Genomic DNA, 11,409 nt, shown 5'->3' on the forward strand with positions numbered 1-11,409 from the left:
ACGACAAGGCATCATGTTTGCAATAACCACAACACAAGCAGTCAAAATGCGAACCAAAAGAAACAAGTCTCATTATCATCATCAGAGTTGTTTCTTTTTGTTTGCATTTTGACTGCTTGTGTTGTGGCTATTGCAAACATGATGCCTCGTATAAAGGTGTCAGTTTTTGTACCAGTTTAAAGGATAAAACCTATTGCTGTATTTTGCCACTGGTAAAGGAGATGTCTCATAGTGTAACTCCCATAAAATTACCAAGAACGTGAAATGTTGTTGCATTGACACAGGAGGAGGAATCCGAAGGACTAGAAAGCCCTTTTTTCTTTCTCTCACAGATGTCCAGACATGGGCAACGGGTGCAGAACGTTTCAACAACAAACTCACAATTTTCTTCTTGGTTATTTCGGTAAAGTCACGTAGAAGGGAAATAATAAAATAATAAAAATGAAACGTAATAAAATAAAAAAACATCTTCTTGGTTCTTTCGGTAAAGTCACGTAGAAGGGAAATAATAAAATCATAAAAATGAAACATAATAAAATAAAAAAACATCTTCTTGGTTCTTTCGGTAAAGTCACGTAGAAGGGAAATAATAAAATAATAAAAATAAAACATAATAAAATAACAAAATATATTCTTGGTTCTTTCGGTAAAGTCACGTAGAAGGGAAATAATAAAATCATAAAAATAAAACATAATAAAATAAAAAAACATCTTCTTGGTTCTTTCGGTAAAGTCACGTAGAAGGGAAATAATAAAATCATAAAAATAAAACATAAAAAATAAAAAAACATCTTCTTGGTTCTTTCGGTAAAGTCACGTAGAAGGGAAATAATAAAATAATAAAAATGAAACAATAAAATAACAAAATATATTCTTGGTTCTTTCGGTAAAGTCACGTAGAAGGGAAATAATAAAATAATAAAAATGAAACATAATAAAATAAAAAAACATCTTCTTGGTTCTTTCGGAAAAGTCACGTAGAAGGGAAATAATAAAACCATAAAAATAAAACATAATAAAATAAAAAAACATCTTCTTGGTTCTTTCGGTAAAGTCACGTAGAAGGGAAATAATAAAACCATAAAAATGAAACATAATAAAATAAAAAAACATCTTCTTGGTTCTTTCGGTAAAGTCACGTAGAAGGGAAATAATAAAATAATAAAAATAAAACATAATAAAATAAAAAAAACATCTTCTTGGTTCTTTCGGTAAAGTCACGTAGAAGGGAAATAATAAAAATAATTAAAAAAAAATAACAAAATTCACCTGAGGACGGCTGCTTGCGTTGTGGCCGAAACGTCGTGAGAATTATTTTATTAGTTTATTATTTTATTTTATTATTTCCCTTCTACGTTACTTTACCGAAATAACCAATAAGACGAATCCATGCTGCAGTCACGAAAGCTTTACATCGAAACAAACTCAAATTAAACTTTTATCATATTTTACACACCACGTGTAAGGGAGCCGTTCATAAATGACGTCACGCACCTAGGATGAGGGGTGGGGGTCAGACATTTGTGACGATGTGTGACGAGGGAGAGGGGGGGGGGGTTGAGAAATGTGACGTCACATCAAAATGTGCAACTTTAATAAATAAATATAGACAACATGTTCTACTTAATTAAATAGACTTTGTAATAAATGTTTTCTCCTACAACATCAGAGTGCAGCGCCACATTAAATGCGCAATACAAAGGCGGCCGGGCATGGTGTTTATGGTCACGCTAATGTTGACGATCTGTGTTTGTTTCAGCGGGTCGAAATAACGCGCAGGTAAGCTTACAACATCATCAACATCATCAACAGCAACATCATCATCAACATCATCAGCATCATCAACAGCAACATCATCATCAACATCATCAACATCATCAACATCATCATCAACATCATCAACATTATCAGCATCAACACATCCACATAATCAACATCATCAACATCATCATCAACAGCAACATCATCATCATCAGCAACATCATCATCATCAGCAACATCATCAACATCATCATCAACAGCAACATCATCATCATCAGCAACATCATCATCATCAGCAACATCATCAACATCATCAACATCATCAACATCATCAGCATCATCAATATCATCAGCATCAACATCATCAGCATCATCAACAGCAACATCATCAACATCATCAGCAACATCATCAGCATCATTAACAGCAACATCATCATCATCAGCAACATCATCAGCATCATCAACAGCAACATCATCAACATCATGCTCATCAACAGTAACATCATCATCAGCATCATCAATATCTCCATCATCAGCATCATCAACACCAACATCATCAACATCATGATCATCTTTCGATTTAAAGCTTTCGTGACTGCAGGGATTCATCTTCTTGGTTCTTTCGGTAAAGTCACGTAGAAGGGAAATAATAAAATAATAAACATAAAACATTTTTATTATTTTATTACTTCACGTAGAAGGGAAGTAATAAAATAATAAAAATAAAACATTTTTATTATTTTATTACTTCCCTTCTACGTGACTTTACCGAAAGAACCAAGAAGATCATGATCATCAACATCATCATCAACATCATCACCAATATCTCCATCATCAGCAGTATCAGCATCATTGGTGTAGCGGTGTGTAGTGAACATCGCTAGCACTGGGGAGACAAAGGCGGCCGGGCGTGGTGCTGGCCACCCACCCCCCTTGACAGGCGCTGCTGCTACTCGCTACTAACAGCACTTGCCCCTACAGTCTGTTAGAGGCAACACGGGGGACCTTTGTCTTTGTTTTTTGATGATGGTGGTAATGGTGCTGATGGTGGTGGTGATGGTAGTGATGGTGGTGATGGTGGTGGTGGTGATGGTGGTGATGGTGGTGGTGATGGTGGTGATGGTGATGGTGGTGGTGATGGTGATGATGGTGATGGTGGTGATGGTGGTGATGGTGGTGGTGATGGTGATGATGGTGATGGTGGTGGTGGTGATGGTGGTGATGGTGATGGTAATGGTGCTGATGGTGGTGATGGTGGTGATGGTGGTGATGGTGGTGATGGTGATGATGGTGATGGTGATGATGGTGATGGTGGTGATGGTGGTGATGGTGGTGGTGATGGTGGTGATGGTGATGATGGTGATGGTGGTGGTGGTGATGGTGGTGATGGTGATGGTAATGGTGCTGATGGTGATGGTGGTGATGATGGTGATGGTGATGATGGTGATGGTGGTGATGGTGATGATGGTGGTGATGGTGATGATGGTGGTGATGGTGGTGATGGTGATGGTGGTGATGGTGGTGGTGGTGATGATGGTGATGGTGATGATGGTGGTGATGGTGGTGATGGTGGTGGTGGTGATGATGGTGATGATGGTGGTGATGGTGGTGATGGTGGTGATGGTGGTGATGATGTCTTCACAGGGAGTAGCAGCAGCTCACCTCAGAGGCCCAGGCCCCCTAGTAAAACTTCTGGGAGGTAAACACTCACCACCACACTCACCACCACACTCACCACCACACTCACCACCACACTCACCACCACACTCACCACCACCACACTCACCACCACACTCACCACCACCACACTCACCACCACACTCACCACCACACTCACCACCACACTCACCACCACACTCACCACCACCACACTCACCACCACACTCACCACCACACTCACCACCACCACCACACTCACCACCACACTCACCACCACACTCACCACCACACTCACCACCACACTCACCACCACCACACTCACCACCACACTCACCACCACCACACACTCACCACCACACTCACCACCACACTCACCACCACACTCACCACCACACTCACCACCACCACACTCACCACTACACTCACCACCACACTCACCACCACACTCACCACCACACTCACCACCACCACACTCACCACTACACTCACCACCACACTCACCACCACACTCACCACCACACTCACCACCACCACACTCACCACTACACTCACCACCACACTCACCACTACACTCACCACCACACTCACCACCACACTCACCACTACACTCACCACCACACTCACCACCACACTCACCACCACACTCACCACCACACTCACCAGCACCACACTCACCACCACACTCACCACCACACTCACCACCACACTCACCACCACCACACTCACCACCACACTCACCACCACACTCACCACCACACTCACCACCACGCTCACCACCACACTCACCACCACACTCACCACCACACTCACCACCACCACACTCACCACTACACTCACCACCACACTCACCAGCACCACACTCACCACCACACTCACCACTACACTCACCACAACACTCACCACTACACTCACCACCACACTCACCACCACACTCACCACCACACTCACCACCACACTCACCACCACCACACTCACCACCACACTCACCACCACACTCACCACCACCACACTCACCACTACACTCACCACCACACTCACCAGCACCACACTCACCACCACACTCACCACTACACTCACCACAACACTCACCACAACACTCACCACTACACTCACCACCACCACACTCACCACTACACTCACCACTACACTCACCACAACACTCACCACTACACTCACCACTACACTCACCACCACACTCACCACCACACTCACCACCACCACACTCACCACCACACTCACCACCACACTCACCACAACACTCACCACTACACTCACCACTACACTCACCACCACACTCACCACCACACTCACCACTACACTCACCACCACACTCACCACCACACTCACCACAACACTCACCACCACACTCACCACCACACTCACCACCACCACATTCACCACTCACTCACCACCACACTCACCACCACACTCACCATCACACTCACCACCACACTCACCACCACACTCACCACCACCACACTCACCACCACACTCACCACTACACTCACCACCACACTCACCACCACACTCACCACCACACTCACCACCACACTCACCACCACCACACTCACCACCACACTCACCACTACACTCACCACTACACTCACCACTACACTCACCACCACCACACTCACCACTACACTCACCACCACACTCACCACAACACTCACCACTACACTCACCACTACACTCACCACCACACTCACCACCACACTCACCACCACCACACTCACCACCACACTCACCACCACACTCACCACAACACTCACCACTACACTCACCACTACACTCACCACCACACTCACCACCACACTCACCACTACACTCACCACCACACTCACCACCACACTCACCACAACACTCACCACCACACTCACCACCACACTCACCACCACCACATTCACCACTCACTCACCACCACACTCACCACTACACTCACCACCACACTCACCACCACACTCACCACCACACTCACCACCACCACACTCACCACCACACTCACCACCACACTCACCACCACACTCACCACCACACTCACCACCACCACACTCACCACCACACTCACCACCACACTCACCACTACACTCACCACCACACTCACCACTACACTCACCAGCACCACACTCACCACCACACTCACCACCACACTCACCACTACACTCACCACCACACTCACCACCACACTCACCACAACACTCACCACCACACTCACCACCACACTCACCACCACCACATTCACCACTCACTCACCACCACACTCACCACTACACTCACCACCACACTCACCACCACACTCACCAGCACACTCACACCACCACACTCACCACCACACTCACCACCACACTCACCACCACACTCACCACCACACTCACCACCACACTCACCACCACACTCACCACCACACTCACCACTACACTCACCACCACACTCACCACCACACTCACCACCACACTCACCACCACCACACTCACCACCACACTCACCACTACACTCACCACTACACTCACCACCACACTCACCACTACACTCACCAGCACCACACTCACCACCACACTCACCACCACACTCACCACCACACTCACCACCACCACACTCACCACCACACTCACCACTACACTCACCAGCACCACACTCACCACAACACTCACCACCACACTCACCACCACACTCACCACCACCACACTCACCACTACACTCACCACCACCACACTCACCACCACACTCACCACCACACTCACCACCACACTCACCACCACCACACTCACCACCACACTCACCACTACACTCACCAGCACCACACTCACCACAACACTCACCACCACACTCACCACCACACTCACCACCACCACACTCACCACTACACTCACCACCACACTCACCCACCACCACCACACTCACCACAACACTCACCACCACACTCACCACTACACTCACCAGCACCACACTCACCACTACACTCACCACCACCACACTCACCACCACACTCACCACCACACTCACCACCACACTCAACAACAACCGCCATTCGCCACTAAGTGGCGGTGACGTCACCACGACGCTTGTGCCAGGCCATGTGCACCTTGAGGCCACGTGAAGTGTCGAACGCCCGCTGGCAGGAGGTCACGGGGCAGACCCAGGTGCCACGGGACGACTGACCGAGATGACCGAGATGACTGGCTGATGCACCACCTGTGCCCCCTACTGTGCCAACTTGCTGTGCTTTAGCCACCCGGCGCTCCGCTCGTTGTTGTGAGCGTCGCTCCTCCGCCCTCCGTTGTTGTTGGAGGGCGACTGCCTCCAACTGCCCAGTAGCGTCCTTCACCACCACACTCACCACTACACTCACCAGCACCACACTCACCACAACACTCACCACCACACTCACCACCACACTCACCACCACCACACTCACCACTACACTCACCACCACCACACTCACCACCACACTCACCACCACACTCACCACCACACTCACCACCACCACATTCACCACTCACTCACCACCACACTCACCACTCACTACTACTCACCACCACACTCACCACCACACTCACCACTACACTCATCACTCATGTCCCCCCCCTGCCCCCCCCTGCCCCCCCCCCACTGCCCCCCTGCCCCCCCTGCCCCCCCTGCTTCCCCCCCCTGCTTCCCCCCCCTGCTGCCCCCCCCTGCTTCCCCCCCCTGCTTCCCCCCCCTGCTGCCCCCCCCCTGCTTCCCCCCCCTGCTGCCCCCCCCTGCTGCCCCCCCCTCTGCCCCCCTGCTTCCCCCCCTGTTTCCCCCCCCTGCTGCCCCCCCTTGCTGCCCCCCCTGCTTCCCCCCCCTGCTGCCCCCCCCTGCTGCCCCCCCCTGCTGCCCCCCCCTGCTGCCCCCCTGCTTCCCCCGCTGCTGCCCCCCCCTGCTTCCCCCCCCTGCTTCCCCCCCCTGCTGCCCCCCCCTGCTGCCCCCCCTGCTTCCCCCCCCTGCTGCCCCCCCCCTGCTGCCCCCCCCTGCTTCCCCCCCTGCTGCCCCCCCCTGCTTCCCCCCCCCTGCTGCCCCCCCTGCTGCCCCCCCTGCTTCCCCCCCCTGCTGCCCCCCCCTGCTGCCCCCTCGTGCTGCCCCCCCCCTGCTGCCCCCCCCTGCTGCCCCCCTGCTTCCCCCGCTGCTGCCCCCCCCTGCTTCCCCCCCCTGCTGCCCCCCCCTGCTGCCCCCCCCCCCTCTGCCCCCCTGCACCCCCCCTGCTGCCCCCCCCTCTGCCCCCCCTGCTGCCCCCCTGCACCCCCCCTGCTGCCCCCCCCCTGCTGCCCCCCCCCTCTGCCCCCCTGCTGCCCCCTGCTGCCCCCTGCTGCCCCCCCTCTGCCCCCCCCTGCTGCCCCCCTGCACCCCCCCTGCTGCCCCCCCCCTGCTGCCCCCCCCCTCTGCCCCCCTGCTGCCCCCTGCTGCCCCCCCCTCTGCCCCCCCCTGCTGCCCCCCTGCACCCCCCCTGCTGCCCCCCCCCTGCTGCCCCCCTGCCCCCCCCTGCCCCCCGCAGGAGGCGTGATCAGGGACTGGGACGTGGCATCCATCACGCACGAGTTCCGTGCCCACACGCGGCACGGCGAGCTCGAGGTGATGCGCGCGGGGCTCTACCACCTGTACGCGCAGGTGCAGGTGAGCGGTGGGTGTGTGCAGGTGTGTGTACAGGTGTGTGTACAGGTGTGTGTACAGGTGTGTACAGGTGTGTGTACAGGTGTGTGTATAGGTGTGTACAGGTGTGTGTGTGCAGGTGTGTGCAGGTGTGTGTGTACAGGTGTGTACAGGTGTGTGTAGGAGTGTGTGTAGGTGTGTGTGTGCAGGTGTGTGCAGGTGTGTGTGTGTACAGGTGTGTGTATAGGTGTGTGTAGAGGTGTGTGTACAGGTGTGTGTATAGGTGTGTGTAGAGGTGTGTGTGTGTACAGGTGTGTGTGCAGGTGTGTGCAGGTGTGTGCAGGTGTGTAGGTGTATGTGTGTGTGTGCAGGTGTGTGTGTGTGCACGTGTGTGCAGGTGTGTGCAGGTGTGTGTGTGTACAGGTGCAGGTGAGCGGTGTGTTTACAGGTGTGTGCAGGTGAGCGGCACGTGCGTGCGTGTGTGCAGGTGTGTGTGCAGGTGTGTGTGCAGGTGTGTGTGTAGAGGTGTGTGTGTGTACAGGTGTGTGTAGAGGTGTGTGTGTGTAGGTGTGTGTGTAGGTGTGTGTGTGTAAGTGTGTGTGTGTAGGTGTGTGTGTGTAGGTGTGTGTAGGTGTGTGTGTAGGTGTACAGTGTGTGTGTGCAGTTGTGTGTACAGGTGTGTGTGTAGAGGTGTGTGTGTGTACAGGTGTGTGTACAGGTGTGTGTGTACAGGTGTGTGTGTGTGTACAGGTGTGTGTGTGTACAGGTGTATGTGTACGAGTGTGTGTACGAGTGTGTGTACAGGTGTGTGTACGAGTGTGTGTAGAGGTGCGTGTGTGTGCAGGTGTGTGTGTGTGTGTACAGGTGTGTGTGTGTACAGGTGTATGTGTGCAGGTGTGTGTACGAGTGTGTGTGTAGAGGTGTGTGTGTGTGCAGGTGTGTGTGTGTGCAGGTGTGTGTGTACAGGTGTGTGTACGAGTGTGTGTGTAGAGGTGTGTGTGTGTGTGCAGGTGTGTGTGTGTGTGTACAGGTGTGTGTGTGTACAGGTGTATGTGTGCAGGTGTGTACGAGTGTGTGTACAGGTGTGTGTACGAGTGTGTGTGTAGAGGTGTGTGTGTGTGCAGGTGTGTGTGTGTGTGTACAGGTGTGTGTGTGTACAGGTGTATGTGTACAGGTGTGTGTACGAGTGTGTGTGTAGAGGTGTGTGTGTGTGCAGGTGTGTGTGTGTGTGTACAGGTGTGTGTGTGTACAGGTGTGTGTGTACAGGTGTGTGTACGAGTGTGTGTGTAGAGGTGTGTGTGTGTGCAGGTGTATGTGTACAGGAGTGTGTGCGTGTGTGCGTGTCGTGGGGGGGGGTGTCGTGGGGGGGAGGGCTCGTGGGCCGTGTCGTGATGGAGTCTGTGCCTCCCTCTCCATCCACCAGGTTCGCTTCTCCCACTCTGCCGACTCTGCGTGGCAGGAGCTGCAGGTGGATGACCTCACCGTGGCCCGGTGCCCTCTGACCCCGGCGACCGCCGACGGTGGTGGCGGCCACAACCACCACAACCACCACCACCACCACCACCACCACTTGTCAGCGTGCTACACCGCACGTGCCCTCGTCCTGACCCCCCATCAAAAGGTCCGCGTTCGCGTGACCCTGGCCGGGGGCGTGGCCTCGGAGGGGGGAGGGGCGGTGGGGGGGGTGGCCCCGCCCCACGAGGTCGAGGGGGGAGGGGCGAGGAACGTCATCGTTCACATGGACCCCGAGGCCACGTTCTTCGGAGCCGTCCGATTGGGCGATGGTGCCACGTGACGGCCCAAGGCCCCTCCCCCTAGCCGCTCTTGTACACTACACTACATTATGCACTGCTATACACTACACTATACACTACACTACTATACACTACACACTATACTATACACTACACACTACACTATATACTACACTATACACTACACACTACACTATAAACTACTATACACTACACTATACACTACACTACTATACACTACACACTACACTATATACTACACTATATACTACACTATACACTACACACTACACTATAACTACACTATACACTATACACTACACTACTATACACTACACACTATACTATACACTACACTATATACTACACTATACACTACACACTACACTATAAACTACTATACACTACACTATACACTACACTACTATACACTACACACTACACTATATACTACACTATATACTACACTATACACTACACACTACACTATAAACTACTATACACTACACTATACACTATACACTACTATACACTACACACTATACTATACACTACACTATATACTACACTATACACTACACACTACACTATAAACTACTATACACTACACTATACACTACACTATATACTACACTATACACTACACACTACACTATAAACTACTATACACTACACTATACACTACACTACTATACACTACACACTACACTATACACTACACTATATACTACACTATATACTACACACTACACTATAAACTACTATACACTACACTATACACTACACTACTATACACTACACACTACACTATACACTACACTATATACTACACTATACACTACACACTACACTATAAACTACTATACACTACACTATACACTACACTACTATACACTACACACTATACTATACACTACACACTACACTATAAACTACACTATACATTACACTATACACTACACTATACACTACTATACACTACACTATACACTACTGATGGTGGTGATGATGGTGATGATGATGACGGTGGTGGTGGTGATGGTGGTGGTGGTGGTGATGATGATGATGATGGTGGTGATGATGGTGGTGGTGATGATGATGATGTTGATGATGATGATGATGGTGGTGGTGATGATGATGATGGTGGTGATGATGATGGTGGTGGTGATGATGATGGTGGTGGTGGTGATGATGATGGTGGTGATGATGATGATGTTGATGATGATGGTGGTGGTGATGATGATGATGGTGATGATGATGGTGGTGGTGGTGATGATGATGGTGGTGGTGGTGATGATGATGGTGATGATGATGATGGTGATGATGATGATAATGATGGTGATGATAATGATGATAATGGTGGTGGTGGTGATGATAATGATGGTGTTTGGCTGCTATTATAAATGCCCACGTGATGATGATGATGAAGCCGCCGCTTGGCTTGACATGCCATTTATTATGGGGTCGCTTCTGTAAAGAGGGCCGCTACACAGCAGATCAGCGGGGTCGAACATCTGGTGGAAAAAAAACAAAAGCGTGTTTTAGTGTTTAATCGTTTAAGGTGTGGGTTCGAGTCGGTGGTGAGGTTGCAAGTTGCCCGATTTGAGGGCTGGGCGGGGGGAGGATGGAG

At 50.9% G+C, this 11,409-nt stretch overlaps 1 protein-coding gene across 1 annotated transcript; it reads left to right on the forward strand.

Moving 5' to 3' along the window:
• Positions 1-342: 342 nt before the first annotated feature.
• Positions 343-9,820, forward strand: LOC144952180 (ectodysplasin-A-like). Its single transcript, XM_078882582.1, has 3 exons — positions 343-346; positions 7,931-8,049; positions 9,449-9,820. The coding sequence occupies exons 1-3, from the start codon at positions 343-345 to the stop codon at positions 9,818-9,820; spliced, it is 495 nt and encodes a 164-aa protein (XP_078738708.1).
• The last annotated feature ends 1,589 nt before the right edge of the window (positions 9,821-11,409 follow it).

This window comes from Lampetra fluviatilis, chromosome 66, assembly GCF_964198595.1.
Source record: "Lampetra fluviatilis chromosome 66, kcLamFluv1.1, whole genome shotgun sequence".
In the NCBI taxonomy this organism is placed as follows: Eukaryota; Metazoa; Chordata; class Hyperoartia; order Petromyzontiformes; family Petromyzontidae; genus Lampetra; species Lampetra fluviatilis.

Bases quoted from the DNA above. Each gene is read 5' to 3' on its own strand.
- LOC144952180 (XM_078882582.1), top strand. The intron at 8,050-9,448 runs GTGAGCGGTGGG...TCCATCCACCAG, and splicing joins ACCTGTACGCGCAGGTGCAG to GTTCGCTTCTCCCACTCTGC.